The sequence below is a fragment of the Schistosoma haematobium genome, chromosome 4, assembly GCF_000699445.3.
Source record: "Schistosoma haematobium chromosome 4, whole genome shotgun sequence".
NCBI lineage: Eukaryota > Metazoa > Platyhelminthes > Trematoda > Strigeidida > Schistosomatidae > Schistosoma > Schistosoma haematobium.
This window is the reverse complement of record NC_067199.1, coordinates 41,355,609-41,376,616: the sequence shown is the minus strand read 5'-3', so window position 1 is coordinate 41,376,616 and position 21,008 is coordinate 41,355,609. Positions and strand designations below refer to the sequence as shown.

The 21,008-nt window shown below is 35.0% G+C and overlaps 1 protein-coding gene across 1 annotated transcript in view; it reads left to right on the top strand.

The window, feature by feature from the left end:
* Window positions 1-3,634, top strand: part of THOC2_1 (THO complex subunit 2) — a 61,703-nt gene extending 58,069 nt beyond the window's left edge. Inside the window, exon 28 of the mRNA XM_051216442.1 lies at window positions 693-3,634. Within this exon, the coding sequence (XP_051067032.1) occupies window positions 693-841 (149 nt within the window). The 3' untranslated portion in view covers window positions 842-3,634. The remainder of the gene's footprint in view (window positions 1-692) is intronic.
* Window positions 3,635-21,008: the final 17,374 nt, after the last annotated feature.

Below are 21,008 nucleotides of genomic sequence, written 5' to 3'. Positions count from 1 at the left end.
CTTTGTTATGACTTACCCTTAACCTGTCTAGTCGACGTTTTAATTTTCATATATGAATGTTCTCAACAAGTATATGTGTGATCAGATTGTTCGAAATGTATTGCGCAAATGTATCACATAATTCTGATAAACTACGTCTTCTCATTGCATTATCGAATTTTATCAAAGGGACTAATTGTTTTAAACATATAATATGTTCAGTTCTCCTTGATTTACAATATTTGTTAACAAGTTGATGTCGGTTCTTGATGAGAATTATCATTAATATTGTTGTTGATTAAATGCAAAGTTATAACTAGTGATGTGGGGGAATTCTCATAAAAGAAGTTAAAACGTCTCACATTAACTCGGCGCCCCAATATTGTGAAACTATTCGTTCAAATTTAGACGAAAGTTCTTATTTAGTGAAAACGTCATTATAAATACCTACATTTCTAATTTTTTATTTCCCCTCATATACTAATCGATCATTCGTAAGTATTGTTAAGTTACGGGTCATAGTTGCACAATTCACTTTATAATTTATCATCAATAATTAAAAATATATTACAAATTATACTATTTACTATTTATTTACTACTAGTCAGTTCTCTAATGTATTACTTGTGTGGTATCAATATTGTAGCCTATTAACGATACGTAAACTACTGTGGGTTTTATTAAATTCGTCTTGTTTCTTTCTTGTTCCTCAGCTCATCATCACCACCATCATCAACGTTCGTCATTAGATTCAATGAATATGGAATCTAATCTTAACAATAATATTAATAATAATCCGGGTTCTATTACTATATATTCAACTTCAGAATCCCAAGGACCATCTCGACATTCACGTAGATAAATATTAAACACCGATGAAAATCACATCGGTTTTATTCTACGGTCTTATTTTTTTTCTCTCTCTCTCTCTCTTGTTTTTCCTTAAATTCCTTTCTCCTATCTATCTCTCTCACATACACAAACTCTTATTACAAGTGATCACATAATCATCATGTTCGATCGCATTTAGTTCATACTTTCCTATGAATTGCACAGTTATCGTGAAAATATCTACTGAGTTGTATCATATTCTTTCTTATCCTTTGTTTCCGTAATTAAAGTACTTTCTAATATGTAGTTTTTTATAAGCTAAACATTTAATCCTTGTACGCACGTTTGTGTGTGTATAAGTACATGCGCATGAGAATAATCAATTTTTGTTCCTTATCCCGTGTATCTTTCTATGATAGACAGTATTGGCAGCAAGTTGACAAATAAAATGAATTGCTCTGTTCGTACACATCAATCCTCTTTTTCGTCCTACAATTTGTCGGAAGGAGGGGTTAAACAACATTTCTTACAAAATCGTAGAAGTGGAATAGCGTTTCAGTAAAATATAGAATCCCATACGATCCTATTCGTTTCTTTCCATTTAAGTCACTTAAGTAACTACTCAGAGGCAAGTTGTTGTGCTCTATGCACGTTTGTTGTATGAGTGAGATATATTTGTAATTCAAAATATTTACTTTGCCCATTCTACTAATATGTTGAATCGGTACTACATATTACATGTGATTCTGAATTCAGTAGTTGGTTCAAAACAACTAATGAGATCAAATAATGAAACCCATGAAATTACACTAAAGTAAGGAATTATTTAAACTCATTGATTTCTAGTTATGTGATCTATACTCTCCAACCATAGATTACGATTTTTGTGCGGTGCACAACTAGAAGTTCCACAACTTCCTATATACACATTATCAATAGTCAGTGATTATGTGAAGTATATCGCCTTGAGTCATGGATATATTTTCCACCTTCCAAGACGTCAATAGGATTCAAATAGTTATTTGCTTTGCCCATTCTACGGATATGTTAAATCAGTACTAAACATTACATGTGTTTGTGGGTTCAGTAGATATTTCTCATGCGTTTACATTTGTCGGGATACCGCTATATTCTAGTGAAGAAAGAGCCGACGTAGGCCGCTTCCTGTTTGAAAGGCGTCTGTGTACTTATGGAAGGGTGGTCCTAAAGGAACTGACAAGGATCTTATATACTCTTCGTCTAAGTGTTTATCTAATTTGAACGTCAATTACAAAATATATCTAAAGCTCCTAGACTAGCTCTAGAATTCTAATGAATGAAAAGTATCCTTATTGGAAGGTGTGGCCTCAATGAGCAAGTATCACGGCTGATTTAGACAGACAGATATCTTCCGATTTCTATGTTTGCGAACTGATATTAGCGATCATTTTCTGAAAGTCAATCGTCTTTTTGTCATCACTAGCCTTGTCTAAATTAACTACTAGTGACATAAGCTTTGTTAAGCTCTCTCATAAAAAGAAAACGGCTGATAAAACTAATAATGTCCACCAAGTCTTGTTAATAATAAACGAAACGAAAAAAATCCATTGCAATACAAAACAGGATCGAAACGAACCACAGAAAGTCACAAAGGAATGAAAGCAAAGCGATAAGCCTAACATGGAAAGGCTGGGACGCAACCGATCATTTGTAAATGACTCCAACTTATTGAAGATATGTTTTCCAACGCATAAAGAGGGTTTCAGCTTGCGTAAAGTCACGGCTTCGATAAAACTTGGTATGCGACCTTTAAGACTTCTGTGTAACACTACATTGGCTGACGTTTTATTAACCATATGACAAGTCTCAACCAAATACTTATCAATGTATGGAGATACTTGTCCATCCTGTGATCTTATTTGACCATTGGAATTCATCTGTTTCAGCAGCTATTTAAGTATGTGTCCAACCACCTTTTATCGGAGATCACGATTACATCTGTCTATGTATGTGTTTCCGCACATACATGTAAATTGATAGACGCAATAGAATGTGGCAATAGTTTACATGGTGTTTACGTTCCTAGTGAAACATAGATCTTGAGTTTTCGATAGTGATGAGTTGGGCTACGTAAAAGGTTTTACTGATATCCAGTTTACGCCGTTTTCAAGATAAGCCAATTTGTGTCATCTCTGAATGGTAGGGAAAACTATGATCGATTTTCGGGTCTCATGATCTTGCTGCCTTTTCGATGGTTTATAAACCTTAATGAGCAACCGTTATTTATCAATGTTTCAATTAGGGTCTGTACATCTCCCTCAATCGTATCGCTAGTGCAAGTACGACTGATCCTATTGAATAAGCCCCTTATAATTCCACGTTTGTACCAGATTGGACAGTGACCATGGAAACTAAGATACTGCTTTGTCCATATCAGTTTTCTATATACAGAACGTTTTGATGGAACCATTATCTTTCCTACTGATCAGTATGTCTATAAAAAGGACCCGGTTATTCCATATATACCATAAACACATCGGCCACCAATTATCATAAACAGCTACCCATAGCTATGCCATAGATCAGTCCAAAATGCTCTTCCTCAAAAGCGAATTTCACATTGTCAGTACATAGTAATAATAATAAATCTCTAAGAGATTTGACAGGCAACGTCAGTTGAAGACTGTTTAATGGGGCGTAGTCACACAAAGCACTAATGGTCTTTCTAAAAGATACATTTGTACACAAAGCGTTTACTCAAAGGAAGATATTGTCTTGGTTTCTGTATTAGCATCCAATAAGTAACTAATTGATTCCAATGAATATTTCAAAGAATACTCACAAGGTTGGTATCGAATAGGGTTTATTACATGGTACAATATGTGACATCAGTATGGGGTTGTAGAAATTGCTGAGCCTTGATTGAGATCATGAATCGATCAAGGTTAGATCACCATTGAAAACCTGGGAGCACTGGACGGCCGTGCCGTTCCAGTATTAAACTGCTCAACAATGCGTACCCACAACCCCGCGTGCTCGATTCGAACCCGGAACCCTTAGTTTCGCGCACGGACACTTGACTTCTAGACCACTGAGACGGCATCCGACGGTGTTAAGGGCTGATTTCAACCAATCTGCGAAATCTTGAGACCATTTTCCACTATCTGAGGTAGATACCTGTCTCTACCTGACAATGATTAGCTATATATACCTATACGCTGATTATTTATTTGCCATAATAATTACTGTCCACAGAGAATATTCATTTAGAAAATGATATTACAAAATCACTTAAGTTTAAACACAAATATAAACATTAAATTACAATTCTGATTAGTAATAAACCTTTTAGTTAACTGCTATGTATTTAAACTTGAAAATGGAGTTAACGAATATGAATCTGATTGGTTAAAAAAATAATTAGGCAATTACAAATTCAATCGAAAGTTTTGTGTCAGAATTTATGTGAAATTATTAGAAAATAATAAAGTTGGATGAGTGCTGAGTAAATTAATTATGTATTCAAGAGATTAATAATAATGTTAAACCAATAATAATATAAAGATAATAAAGACAATTATATTTGATTAAGGAAGGTTGTGTGTAAATTGGTCAAATTAAGTTGCTCGATAGTTAATATTGTTATAAAATAATTGACCCTAAGGTTGACCAAGGTAGGAGAAGCGGTTAAAGATATTTATTTTGCACATATAGCTATAGCTTTTTAATCCTAACGACTACTATCACTGATGTTTGAAGGACTGAGTCTGACAGACCTAGGCAAAATGTTACTGACCCGGTAAAATATTGAGCAGGATTGGTTTATACCGGCACTATGATCACTGCACTAAATGGGCCAATATAGAGCTGTTCATTTACTTCACTAAACCTTTGCTTAGCCTCACTAGGATGTGTCACGAGCACGAAGATTCAAATACCTAGAACTCCAACTAATATAACTTCCTCTGCAAGAACAGTAGAATTTATAGATACAAAATGGGGCGGTCATTCTAGCTAATTCATCTTTTAGCCACCGATGAGCGCGTAGAAAACACTAGTTATAGTGTTTCTGGCGTTGAATGTTCTTAGGATTTTTCCGCGTTATCTCTGGATTGATATTTCACAAGCTGCATCTTTTCTGAATTGTAGGCGTATGAACACGGATTTCTTATTCACTATTCGAATTTCGCCTATTCTAACCTAATTGATCGTATATCTGTTTATAAACTTTCCGCAAGGTGTTTGGTTCTTCATCAACTATACACATAGAATATATAGTACGTGTCCGATAACTAAGAGTTTTGATCAGGTTTCTTTTGTACTGTAAAGGTACGAAAATAAAGAGATGTTTGTAATGCCTTGTTCAGGTACTCTTTATTAAATTTCATCTTATTGATCCATCAGCTCTTTTTGTTAATAGATTGTCCAAAAAGGCTATTCTACCTTCACTTTCTTCTTCAGATGTAAAATTAATGGCCGAGTGTACTTCAATAAGCTGCTTAAAGACCACTAGTTGTAATATGCTACCTTTACAGAAGGTGAACGTGCTATCCATATATCGACAGTAAAGTGATGCGTCATTCTTTATCTATTATTCAGATCTTTCTGGTCAGTTCATTTTTGAAATTTTAATTTGTCATCTAAAATGGTACCTATTTTTTCAATATAATCACTTTTATTAAAAACAACCCCTGTTGTAATAAATAACGTTTCGTCCTTTGGGAGCATGTGAATAACTTTCCTAAACTTCATCTAAAGAATGCTTTTGGAGTTACATTTACTGCTTTTACTCTGATAACAACAGTCTACAAGATCGGACTTTAACTGTTCAAGTTCCTGATCAGAAATCGCAACTGGATACCTTGTTTGACTATATAGGTTTTTGAACTGAATATCTGTATCTATGTGGTTAGAATGATTCCTTAAGTTTTGTTACATAGTCCGTGAAGGGAATTCTTGGATCATCCGTTGGCTTATTTTATGCGAAAAACATTCATACGTATCTTTGCAATTTTAGAATTCAAGGCATCCGTTTTGTTCAGTGTCACTCTATTCTGATAGACTCCGTACTGTTGTTATGAAGTATATCACAATTCCGGGTAACGATCTGATTCGATGTAGCTGTTTATAAATTCCATAGCAGTTTTCTCTGATGATCCATAATCTTGTTCACTATTTATTTGAAAAGCTTTTCCATTAGGATTAATTCCTGTTTTTTTTGTCTCCGATTCGATTTTAAAAAAATTGAAGTCAAAATAATGAAAACTTAACTGTTCAACGCAAACAACAACGTTGACAACAAGAATAACTAAATGAGTTCAAATGAAATGTGGTTGGAAACAACAAAACATCATGTCTTGCACAATAAAAAAGTTAAAGCAACCATACACATTCAAATTGATTTTTAATTCCATTTTATTATTGTATTCAAAGAAAAGAAATTCGAAACTTTATAATGTCTTCTATTTTGTTTGCTTGTTTGTTTTTATTTCACAAAGAAAATGTCGACATTTTTTTCTCTTATTCTATGTAGTTTACTACTAGTTAATTAATTTCTTCTTTCTTCGGACACCTTTTTATAAAAGCTGCAATCATACTTAATTGTTGTCTTTTCTTGTTGTTCCCGTAGAATAAACTGGAAAAAAGATTCATTTCAAACTCATATAAAATCCTAATAGCTGAATTCATGAGTTGACTTAAGCATAGGACGGCCGTTTCGTCCCAGTATGGAACTCCCCAGCAGTTCGCATCCATGATACCGCACGGGAAACGTAAACTCAGGATCTTTGATCACGCGAGCGAACATTTAACCTTTAGACCACTAAGCCGACATCCAAAAGTGTTAATGTCTGACTTCAATTTTTCCTTGTAAAAAGTCAAATGTCATATAAATATCTAAAGATTCCCATTGTGAAAATTAGAACAACACATATAAGCGAACAATTGTTTTCAATTAGATCGTCATCAGGCTTTACTCTAATATACATGAATATTTATACGAAAAATTTTAAACCAATAAAGGCAATATGGGTCAATTGGCCAATTTCCTTAAAGACCTAACGAAAAAGGGAATAATTACGACTGAGATTTACGATTCAATTAAGCCGACTGGATCATTTACACCACGATTGTATGGTTTGCCTAAAGTACATAAATCGGGTCTTCCTCTACGCCCAGTTCTAGATATGTACAATTCTCCTTACCACAAAATCGCAAAGTGGCTAGTACGAATGTTAGAACCTTTACACAAATCAGTTGTTAGAAATAGTGTAAAAGATGTCTTCAACTTCACCTCCAAAGTAGAAAATATTAATGTCAGTATGAAAAATATGATCTCATTGGATGTAGAATCTTTGTTCACCAACGTACCACTTTTAGAGACTATTGATTTTATATGCAAGCAAATATAAAAAAAACAAATCAACATTGGCTTGCCTAACGATAGCCTAAGAGAACTGCTCCTAAGATGCACTCTGAATGTACATTTTGTCTTCAACAATACTTACTATAGACAAATAGACGGGATAGCCATGGGCTCGCCTCTAGGCCCGATTTTAGCTGACCTCTTCCTAGCAAAGCTAGAAAACGGACCTCTCAATGAGACTATTAAGAAACTGGATTTATATTGCCGATACATTGACGACACATTCATTATCGTAGATCAAAACACTAGTAAAGAGGAACTCCTAGACCAATTCAACAGTGTTCACCCAGCGATCACTTTCACTGGTGAAAGCGAGCATGATAAGAAGCTGAGCTTCCTTGACGTCACACTAAGCAGACGAAGTGACGGCACATTAAGTAGAAGCGTGTATAGAAGAAACCCCTCTTCATGCCAATATACTCACTTCTGCAGTTTCACACCCATCCGTTACAAGAGAAATTTGGTCAGATGTCTCACGAGCAAAGCAAAAAGATCTGTACAGTAGACACTCTAAGTCAGGAACTTGAATTTATCAACAACTCACTGACCGAGATCGGCTACCCCAGCGCGTTCATTAAGAATTACATGCAGGATATAATAAAGAAGTCGGAGATTTCGACTGTTCGTAAGAAACCTTTATACATGAAAGTGCAATTCAACGGGGATGTGGCTAGTGACACTCTGAAATATAGGTTAACCAAAGTAATCACCAGGACATTCTACGCAGCCAATTTTGCGTTGACCTTCTCTTGTCGACCAGCGATGTCTACTCAAGCGAAGGATAAGTTACCTGAGTTGGCCTCTTCCATGCGCATTTACAAATTCAGCTGCTCCTGTGGAGATAGCTATATAGGGCGTACTACCAGGCAACTTAACCAACGAATGAGTGAACACCTACCAAATTGGTACATAAAGGGCCAGAGAAAAACTATTCGCAGTTCTATATTGGCACATCTTATTGATAGTGGTCATGCAGTAGATAAATCGAAATCATTTCGAGTTATCTATCGTATACCTCCATCATTTCCGACGGAGTCCGTTCCCGTCTCCTATATATAGCTGAAGCCATTGGAATTCGTACATATAACCCCAATTTATGTGTACAAAAGAAATACGTGACTCCCCTATCCCTTCCATGGCCAGTTATAACTTAACTAACAATTATTATTATTATTATTTATTTTCATTATCATTATTTTTATTTTAAATTTTATTATTGTCATTATTTACTTTATTCTATTTGTGTTATCATTAACCTTATTTCCACATCCATTATTTGTTTGTCATTATCCGCCTCTTTGTATTCTTCACCATCTAATTATTTACACACATCTTATTACGTAATAATTTAAATGTTTTGTGATTACTATTCCAAGTCTATTTACCCACGTTTGTTTGACCTTCTATTGCCAACGTTTAACTATTGATAAGAGTTTTGTTATTGTATTTTATTATTCTCACTATTATCAGTTCACCTGTCTTCCTACTACTATCAACTTGTACTTTTACCTATTTTATGTGTAGAGACTAATTCTATTTCATTGTGATGAATGACCCATATTGCCTTGATTGGTTTAAAAATTTTCGTATAAATATTCATGTATATTAGAGTAAAGCCTGATGACGATCTAATTGAAAACAATTGTTCGCTTATATGTGTTGTTCTAATATAAATATCTTTTGGGTCTGACGGTATCAACTTTATCAGTTGATTGAAAAAGTTGAACATTTCAGATCGGATGTTTATATGTGGTTGATAAACTGAATAATAAGAATTAAAAAATACAACACAAGTAAAGAAATATTTCTTTTCCGTTTGTTACTCATCAACGTTCTATACTAATATATAGATACTAGACTTAATCAATACTTGATAAATCATGGTTAATCAATCTAACAATATAGTGATCAGTTAGTAGCAATAAAATGTGCAATTAAAATTAGGTAATCAGATCATCAAGCATTTTGTGTAAGATTAAAATTAGAAATCAAAGTTGAACAACAATGATTATGTGAAAAACTCGAAAAAAAGTTTGTAAAATAGGTCATTGACCATGCAGAAGGTCAAGGGGAATTAAGAGGCTTTACAAACTTTTTCTGTATATAAAGGTTAGGCCTTTTGATTTATATTCCCATGGATCTAAATTTGGAAAACTTAGGGTAGGTTCAATAGAAATCTGTAGATCACTTTAAAAACTGAATTTGTGTTGACATCGTGATCAGTACCAAGTGGGCGGGCCAAAATAGAGTTTGTTATTATTTTCTTTTGTCTTTTGACCAACCATGAAAGGTTATATTCAAAAATACGATGATTATATATTTATCTCCTTGTACGCCGAATGAGCACTGCAAAAGCAGTTGAAATGTTAAATACATATGGAGGCCGCTGAATCAGGCAATTTATCTTTATTTCGTTAATTAAATATTTTATCACTGATGAAAGAAGGGTATAACGTTGCTTCATCGAATTTACGTCTTATTGCTTCTCTTATACGTCGAATTACTGCTTTTATGACTATGTTACCTTTGGACTGTAATTTCAGGAATGAAGGCATTTTTAGCACCATCGGTAGTTTTAACTAAGATTTAGTTCTAGACATATGCTTTGTTAGGAACTGTTATATGTACCCTTGTTTACTTAATAAGCCACTGATGAGTTTTGGCCGCGCTTTTAGAGCGTTATCAAAACAAATAGTTTTGCCTCTAAGGATCAAGCATTCTACTAAGTTTCCGTTGCATTATAATGGGGCAAAGCTCAAAAACTGTGTTCATTAGTTTTGTTTAATTAGTTTACGATCAACATTTTCTTTTATTGTCCCTTCCGTTCTCGTCAATTAAACATCTAGAAAGGAAATGAGATTGTAGTTTTATTCTTCTCCCTTGTCTAGGCTTTACCATATCCATATTGTGTATAAGTCATATTGAGTCAATTGTCGTTCAGTCTTTTGAAGATGATTTCTGAAGTTTGCTTTGATCACCAATTATTGTACTCTTCTTTTCTATATAAACTGTCTTATTCATCAGAATTAATTCTGATAGTTTGGGAAGTTGCCAAGTTTTTGTTTCTCCTTACTTTACGCCAAGATTATTGGTGGCTTTTGATCAGAATACTGTCTTTGCAGTATTTAGAGTTCATATATTTATAGTAAAAATCTACACCCTCATCGTTCAGTGATATTACACCTCTAGTTTGTGCGTGAATGATTTGAACCAAATTTGCATATCCATTTTATTAACATGATTACAATTACAACAGTATATGGGACCAAGAGATAATTAGAATTAGTATATTTTTAGAATTATGGCTAACAGAGGAATCCAGGATGTATGATTTGTCCCTATTTCTTGAGACTCTCCAGTTTGATGTACTTTCATTCGAATATTTATGTTTACATTAAGACTGGAAGCCAGTACTCTTCACTTAAAACGCCAATGAGTTATCCTCTAGGTTTCTATGTTTATTTACCTACTAACACATTAATAGGGTGTAATATTTATCAGCAGTTTTGTGTATAATTCTTTTTCTGAATGTTTAAGACTGACTTTTAATCAGTTTTTATAGAATCCATATAAACCAACATAACCAAGAAATCAGTCTTAAATATCGTTAAAATGGCGATACAATAAGCTACGAATAAGTATTCCATCTAATGAATAGATTAGTGTCCAAATGAAGGCAGCACATTAAACGATAATTTGGTGTTTCAGTTGGTGGGTACTACGGTTTGAGCTGTATTGTGTTAACATATTTAGGTTAATATGTAAATGAATATTGATTCAGTGTGAAAGTATGTGTCTCAGACCAACATCAGGTGAACAATAATCATAAAAGTTAAGAAACCACTTAATGTATGTGTCTAATGCTTGTTTCCGATAACACATTCTTCTAACGGTACTAGCCAGCGACATTTTTCAGACTAAAATTTAACTAGCCGGTAGTGGAATCTATTTAGTAGAAATAATAAAGAACGATGGGATTTCATGATACAAGTCACATACAAATCAAACAATATTCGCAACTCAGTTGAAAGATAATTGTTTTCTCATTAATCAGTGACTTAATGTACCATGAACTGCTGCAAATTCTAATAAGATTTCACTGTTTGCAGAATTCACCTGTTAAAAATTAAACACTTTTCATAGATGATTTTAATAGATTTTCAAATTTTACCATAAAGTGATTTTAAGTCGGAAGTGTATACTACATTTATTGATTCAGTCCCACTTTTTATTATAGATTATCATTATGAGCTGACGAACAAGGATACAACAACCATTCAGCTTACTGAAGGATATCAGTTTGTGACGAAAACCATACAAAAACGGTTATGTGGATGGGGTCATCTAACAGATAGGAAATAGCTAAATTAGAAATCTATATTTTAGGCGATTGTGCCGTTAAGTAGGAGATTTTTATTCCAAAATTTGTTCCTTGCCAGTACGCTATTGGACAATCTGTCCTGTTACTGAACCAATTAGGATGGATTATTTGTTCTTCTTATCACTATGATTCTTGGTTGCCTATAAATGAATATACTGAGAGGCATTTTTGCTAAATAATGATTCTTTGCTATCACAGGACTCTTATCATCTCCTGATACTCAGGAGCTTAATGAGGTATAAGTTACTGGGTTCAGAGAAGCAGTTGTATTTATTATGTATTAGTGTGCCATCAGTGCAAAACTGTTACTTTTATTATAATAATCCTTCCAGTCACATCTACTATTTTTAAGTGTTAATATTTATCAGTACAAAACAGTTATTTGATGAAATGTTATGATAGCTTTAATATTCTGTTCGATGTATGTTTTTCAGTGTAAATGTTTGTGTTAGATACTTTTTAAAACAAAATTAAACTGATGTCACGTAATTATCAGTCCGTAGGAAAGCAAATGCTGTGTTATTTCTACCAGACCAAATTCAAGCATTATGAGATAACATAAAAATGAACACTCCTGAAGTAATCATCATACCAAAGGCCAATGTCATTCAGTAATATGTAGATAAAAGAACGTCAGAGTAATAGGTCAACGGCACATAGCTTTCTAATTTGCTAAGCAAACTGACACTGATTATTTTAAAATATCATGATGTGGTAAGCAGGCTTCAGTGATTGATGTACTAATGACATACAAAATTAATCGGGTATATATCACTTTTTTCCCGATAGGCTAACAAGTTCGCTTTCATAATTCTTACTCATATACAGTGAACGAACTAACCCAAATAACGATTTGTAAGCAGTGACCTTTGTTAGATGAATAATCCACTCACAATCCCCTAACTCGCACCCGAGTATCAGTTTTTTATCATCCCATGAGATATCGCACCATTTGTCTGGTTTTATTTGATGTTTTCACCACTTATCTTCCTCTATGGTATTTTCTGTTCAAAACGTTTCATTTCGCTTCTCAATATTTCATTTATCGTCCACAACTTATGACATCATTTATTTATCCGCCTTATAAATGCTAATTCAAAGCGTCTTTCTCTTCTCTTCAAAGTTGAGATCAATGTAGTCTCAGAGAGATCATGTTTCGGGAACTTAGCTGTTAACAATAGGTAAACCGTTATATACAACTCTCAGTTTGACTTTATCGACTTCTTGTCGTAATGAGTTAGACGGCTCGCCTCAGAAGTAATGTGTTGTAAGATACAATTCACGAAGAATTTCACTATTATTAATTAATACCTTCGACTATTTACGAGGATCAGAATGGACTTATTAAGTATATGTGACAATTACTGTTGTCTCCCATTCTGGATTATTTTTGCACATTAAAATAAAATCAGACGTACCACATTTTGATAGAAACATTTATTTTTTATTTACATATTTTTAGAAAAAATAAGTAGATTATATTTCAGGTCTATGCTCATCAAGTGAATAAGTCACCTTGAAAAAAATTCAGTACTTATTTTGTGATATGATTTAATTAACTTTTTCAAATATTTAGTTATAACAGAAGAGGTTGAAAGTGATTCTTTTAAAGGTTAATTCATGATTGATGCTCAACTATGAATGGTTATTTATAATATGAAAACTATTCATGGCTGAATATGTTTAAGTTTATCAAGATAAAGTGAAGTCACACGCATATATATCATAATATAAATGTAAAGAACTGATAGTTATTCAAGAACACATAGTAGTAAAGGGTAAAATGTGACACAGTAATAGCAAGTGGTCAGTTTAATACTATATATTAAGTAACATTAAAAAACTCTGAGCACAGAACAAGAAATAATTCAAACGAATTTCCAAAATTAACATTTCCTTCGATATATTCAGTTTAAAATAATCTCTTTTCTCTCGAAGACAGACAAGGCGGAAAGTGTACCAACGAACATTGTATTTTCGACTCAATGTCACAGTAATTAGCTTCACAACCAGTTGTAAGGTCGATAAAAGAGTACGTGAGTTCATAATATGTCTCATATTCATAGGTAATTAGTAATGTCAAGAATTGAACACTTTGTTACCCAAAGCCTAAACACAATGAAAAAATGCATGATTCCAGAAAATATATTATCATTCTCTTATGAAAATAATTGAACACCTTAATAGGTAAGGTGCAGAAACATTGAAATAGGAGATTGAGCTTAAAAAATCCAAAATCTGGGTACAAAAATATGAGTTAATGATCTGTTCATGAGCAGTCAGACACCGGGTAGTAGTTATATCTTATAAAATAGTTGGAGTGTTTTTTAGTTAAATCTCTTTCCGTTATTAATTATTTTGAACTACTGAAATTGTCTCAAGTAGTTCAATAATTTCAGTAATGATAATCTCTGAAGTGAGTTTCATTCAGTTGATGAACGTTGATAAATGAAGCTGAGGACAAAAGTTACAGTATGTTAGTTAATTACTAATGATGACATAGCTTTTTCAAACTTCTTCCATCTGTATGTAAGTTACATCAATGAAATATCCTACTGTCACTAGGCTCAATTTAGTTAACAGTACAAAACCTAAATTTACTGATTTTAATACCATCACTACACAGCCAATCTATCATCATAATAGGGTTTCAATATAACATGTCATATTTCTGCTGTACAATTAAAGGCAACCTGTTTTATAAGCTACGATAGATATTATAGGTAGAGATGTATGTTGGCTAGCATTTGAATCCATGACTCCCTTTTCGTCCTATTTTGAATTCACCATCTGCTGAGGAGTCCCAAATAAGACAAAACGCATGCCCTGTTTTTTACTACTAGTCACCGTACATTTCTGCTTATAATGCTTGTGACTAAAGGTAATATACGTGAACCACTCACTTATCTTCTTATCCCCACCAAATTGAAGTAGGTTCAGAGAACTTTAAAACTACAAACTATTTGTTGAACATCAGTATTTTTCTCATTAATTCATTATTCTGTCTGAAATTTCACATCCGTGTGGGTATGACTGTCTGAATTTCTAACTAATTTGATGTTCTAATTATTATTCTAAACAAATATTATAGGTGACTGAATATATAACTAAACACACTATGTAAAATTGCGCTTTTCTTATCATATCGAACATTAAAGGGATGTTTATTGTGTTAGATTGACAATTTTTAATGTAAATGTAAATGAATTATTCGTTAGTGACTAAGTTCAAGTGTTAAATGTCTATAGTAATAATAAATCACATTGGTTACTATGACCCAGAAAATGATCTGGTACCTCAGTGGGTATCATAGTTCAAAGGGTATTTGGGCAATAATTACAAGATATAAACTTCAGCATAATTATATGTGCAGAGAGTAATGGACGAATATTTCTTTCTAGCTAGCATCTATTACTTCATTATGGAATCCAACCCGAGTCTCTGCACATTCAAACTAGTAAGTGTGAATATAATGGTCCATTTGGATCATAGTTTTCTATGATCCACCAGCCAACGGTATTAACTACCTTCAAGATATACAAAATTCTTCCAAAACGTTTTCTACTTAATAACGAAGACTTAGATTTCCATAGCTGTATAGCAGCTCAAGTGCAGTTGAGTTTGTTCACATTTAATTTGGTCAAGCCCTTTTCGTTAAGTTATTTAACGGATGGAGTCATCATTACTATAAAAACTTATCTATATCATTGTACCTTTATTACTGTTACACATGTATGAATATTTATGCTTGAGCATCGCTTACTGCCTACGCATATATTCACTCTGCTAGCCTTACTATTAGTCTCTTAAATGATTCAATGACTCGAGAACTCGCTGACTCGCTCGCACATCGACTCGAACGCTCATTCGCTTGCCTATTAGCTTTACGGCACTACTTTTTCATGCTTGCTTAGCGTACTTGTAAATTTGGATATCTGTGTGTTCCAATAATAAACGTAATCAACACTTCGTATTAGCCTTTTGATTAATACACTGTTGGGGTGTTATCTAGTAATGGTTATCAAGACGAACTGTATACGAAGAATTATATTGAATAACGAGCACTACAGCTGACTGACTACTCTCAAATTAAACTGTCTTCATAAACGTGCTATTTCAATTCAAATATTTCTCAAGTGATTCAGTGCATCTCAACAAATTTTTCAAAAGTTGAATTAAAACAATTCAAAGTATTAACATTTATCGAATAACCTTATAAAATTACATGTAACTAACTAGAATTTGTTTTAAAATATTCAACTATTTAAACTATAAATGAGTTGATATTGGATACATTTCAAAGTACTCTATATGAGTTTGATTTTAGCGCTTTGAAAGCACATAATGAATTGGCATTTATATAAGTAAAATCATATAAAATATGAATATATGACTAGTAAAACGTACTGTAAATTGTCTATATTCATTATCAACCATTCATACCCATATAGACTAGTGCATAAATGCGTATACTGTCAACTTAAATCATGAACAATAAACAATATGAAAAGGTGAAATTTTTAAATTCAATAGGTTCATTAAAATAAATATCATAATATTGAATATAATTTATCTATTATAACATTTGTATCTATGTCCTTGTTCATGTGTATTGTGTTTTTAATGTGAATGAACATTTAAAATTGTTTATATTATTCATTTTATGTATATATTGTAAGTGAACATGATATGAGAATGAACTAGTACTAAATACATACAATTCTGAATGTATTATCTACTTTCTCTTGAAAAATTAATATAATCTACATGTAATCTACGTGTTTATCTGTAATGCAAAATAAATTTATGAGTTAAATAAATGGGTATTTGAATATATATGACAGAGCGAAAATTGTCGAATTTCAATGAGATCACGAAACGATCAGTGTTCGACCTCCATTGAGAACTTGAAAGCAGTAGACGGCCGTTTCGTCCTAATGTGAGACTCTTCAGCAGTGCATATAGACGATTCCGCACTCAGAAATAAATTCAAGGCCTTCGGTATCAATAGCGAACGTTTACATTTTAGACTAATTAGCTAATATCCAAAAGCATTGGTGTCCAACATCAATCAATCGGCGTCGTTGCGCGACTATCTACCATTGTCTTCAATGGGTAACTGCTTCACATTCTACACGTTTGAACTCCACTGGTCACGCCTTTTAACTATCATGCCAATTCGTTTCCTAATCAATTCTAATAGATATTCCCTAATTTATCCTTCATTGTATTGTTTGCTCATAAAAAGGAAGCACTTTCTCTGGGTTTTAATTTCTCTGTTCCTACAACAAACATGTTGATTGGCAATTGATATCCAATTCGAAAACCTCTATGATCGAATGAACACTTCAACCCCTTCATTCTTAGAGAATCAAACTTTGTATAATGCTGAACTAGTGGATATAGCAGCTCCGCCTGGAGTCCACCCACGGGGCTACTGCCGGTCCCAAACCGGATAAAGGAGGAGGGTTGGGCATGGGGTTAGCGTCTCCACCATGTAGAAAAATAACTCGCTAAAAAACGCTAACCAGAAAAAATTATTCGAACCTTTTAAGCTCTGCCCTGGGAGTCAGAAGCTCTTCTTTAGAAGAGTTATGACGCCTCATGATGAAAGCCGAATCCCTTCGGAAGTCACGAGGCCGATGCCCCTTCTGACAACCAGAGCGACCATTTATTTAGGTACATGGAATGTTCGTACAATGTGAGAGACTGGGAGAGTCTTCCAAATTGCTGCAGAAATGAGGAGATACAACCTAGAGGTGCTTGGGATAAGTGAAACACATTAGACGCAAGTTGGACAACAACGACTAGCTTCAGGAGAGTTTCTGTTATACTCCGGCCATGAAGAAGAAAATGCTCCACATACACAAGGAGTTGCATTGATGCTGCCCAAACAAGCACAAAATGCACTTATAGGATGGGAATCTCATGGACCAAGGATCATCAAAGCCTCCTTCAAAACAAATAAAGGGGGCTTTTCAATGAACATCACCCAATGCTGTGCGCCTACCAACGACCACAATGAAGACACTAAAGATCAATTCTACAATAGGCTGCAGTCAATCATCGAGAAGTGCCCAACAAAGAACCTGACCATTCTGATGAGAGATTTCAATGCCAAGTTTGGAACGGACAACACTGGATATGAAGACATCATGGGACGACACGGACTGGGAGAAAGGAACGAAAATGGTGAGAGATTTGCAAACCTATGTGCCTTCAATAAACTGGTCATAGGCGGCACCATATTCCCACATAAACGCATACACAAAGCCACATGGACTTCACCGGATCACACTACACAGAACCAAATCGACCACATCTGCATCAACAAAAAGTCCAGGAGGATGATGGAGGACGTGCGAACCAAGAGAGGAGTTGATATAGCATCAGATCATCACTTGCTGGTTGCCAAGATGAAATTGAAACTCAAGAAGCACTGGACAACGGGGAGGACAATATCACAAAAGTTCAATACAGCCTTTCTTCAGGATACTGACAAACTCAACAAATTCAAGATAGTCCTCAGCAATAGATTCCAGGCCTTTCATGATCTACTCAATAGAGAAGGAACTACTATAGAGAGCAACTGGAATGGGATCAAAGAGGCAATCACTTCAATATGCCATGAGGTTCTGGGTCACAAGAAGCACCATCACAAGGAATGGATCACTGTTGATACACTTGGTAAGATTCAAGAAAGGAGGAACAAGAAAGCGGCAATCAATACCAGTCGAACAAGAGCAGAAAAAGCCAAAGCAGAAGCTGAATACACAGAAGTTAACAAACAAGTGAAGAGGAGTATCAGAACCGACAAACGTAAATATGTGGAAGATTTAGCAACGGCGGCGGAAAAGGCTGTAAGAGAAGGAAACATGAGACATGACACGACAAAAAAACTCTCTGGAAATCGCCGCAAACCAGAACGACCAGTGAAAAGCAAGGAAGGCAAGGTAATCACCAACATTGAAGAGCAACAAAACAGGTGGGTAGAACACTTCAAAGAACTCTTGTATCGACCAGCTCCACTGAACCCACCCAACATCGAAGCAGCACCCACGGACCTCCCAATCAATGTTGGCCCACCAACAATTGAAGAAATCAGCATGGCCATCAGGTAAATCAAGAGTGGCAAAGCAGCAGGAGCAGACAACATTCCAGCAGAGGCACTGAAAGCAGACGTAGCGGTAACTGCAAGGATACTTCACATTCTCTTCAGCAAGACTTGGAATGAGGAACAAGCACCAACAGACTGGAAAGAGGGAGTTCTGATAAAAATACCGAAGAAAGGCGATCTCAGCAACTGTGATAACTACAGGGGCATCACTCTTCTCTCAATACCGGGAAAAGTCTTCAACAGGGTATTGTTAAACAGGATGAAGGACTGCGTAGACGTCCAACTTCGTGACCAACACGCAGGATTCCGTAAGGATAGATCGTGTACAGACCAAATCGCAACTCTACGTATCATTGTGCAACAATCAATTGAATGGAGTTCATCACTCTACATCAACTTCATTGACTACGAAAAGGCATTTGATAGCGTGGACAGAACAACACTATGGAAACTTCTTCGACACTACGGCGTGCCTCAGAAGATAGTCAATATCATACAGAACTCATATGATGGATTACACTTCAAAATCGTGCATGGAGGACAGTTGACAAAGTCGTTCGAAGTGAAGACCGGTGTTAGGCAAGGTTGCTAACTCACACCCTTTCTCTTTCTCCTGGTGATCGCCTGGATCATGAAGACGTCAACATCTGAAGGGAAGCGCGGGATACAATGGACATCTAAGAGGCAGTTGGATGATCTAGACTTCGCAGATGATCTGGCCCTTCTATCCCAAACGCAACAACAAATGGAGGAAAAGACGAACAGTGTGGCAGCAGCCTCAGCAGCAATAGGTCTCAATATACACAAAGGGAAAAGCAGGATTCTCCGATACAACACAGAATGCACCAATCCAATCACAATTGACGGAGAAGATTTGGAAGATGTGAAAACCTTTACGTATTTGGGCAGCATCATTGATGAACAGGGTGGATCTGATGCAGATGTGAAGGCGCGGATCGGCAAAGCAAGAGCAGCATATTTACAACTGAAGAACATCTGGAACTCAAAGCAACTGTCAACCAACACCAAGGTCAGGATTTTCAATACAAATGTCAAGACGGTTCTACTGTATGGGGCAGAAACCTGGAGAACTACGAAAGCCATCATCCAGAAAATACAGGTGTTTATTAACAATTGTCTACGCAAAATACTTCAGATCCATTGGCCGGAAACTATTAGCAACAACGTACTGTGGGAGAGAACAAACCAGATCCCAGTGGAGGAAGAAATCAGGAAGAAGCGCTGGAAGTGGATAGGACACACATAGAGGAAAGCACCCAACTGCGTCACAAGACAAGCCCTCACATGGAATCCTCAAGGTCAAAGGAAAAGAGGAAGACCAAAGAACACATTACGCCAAGAAATGGAGATAGACATGAGAAAGATGAACAAGAATTGGATGGAACTAGAAAAGAATGCGGAGGACAGAGTGAGTTGGAGAATGCTGGCCGGCGGCCTATGCTCCACTAGGAGTAACAGGCGTAAGTAAGTAAGTAGGTAAGTAAGTAAGTGGATATAGAGCATTAGTTTGGTGTCCCTGGACTAAAGTAAACAAGCACATTAACTTCTGAGCATTTCAAGGCATTAAAAGAATAGCGAAGTAATACTGATAAAATAACAACCATTGTCAGTCATGAAAGCAAATTTATGGCCAATGTTGACTGTGATGTATTACGTAAATTAGAAAAGAAATTGCTTAACGTGGATGCTATGAACAAAAAAGTTTAATTTATTGAAACCTATCGGTTCGATGTATCCTCATTTATATGCACCACCGAAAATTCATAAGTGCAATATCCCCTTACGTCTAATTCTATCCATGTGTCTGTCACCTACACATAGCATTAGGAAATAGCTGAAAAAGTACTAAACCCTATTCGATACCAACCTTGTGAGTATTCTTTGAAATATTCATTGGAATCAATTAGTTACTTATTGGATGCTAATACAGAAACCAAGACAATATCTTCCTTTGAGTAAACGCTTTGTGTACAAATGTATCTCTTAGAAAGACCATTAGTGCTTTGTGTGACTACGCCCCATTAAACAGTCTTCAACTGACGTTGCCTGTCAAATCTCTTAGAGATTTATTATTATTACTATGTACTGACAATGTGAAATTCGCTTTTGAGGAAGAGCATTTTGGACTGATCTATGGCATAGCTATGGGTAGCTGTTTATGATAATTGGTGGCCGATGTGTTTATGGTATATATGGAATAACCGGGTCCTTTTTATAGACATACTAATCAGTAGGAAAGATAATGGTTCCATCAAAACGTTCTGTATATAGAAAGC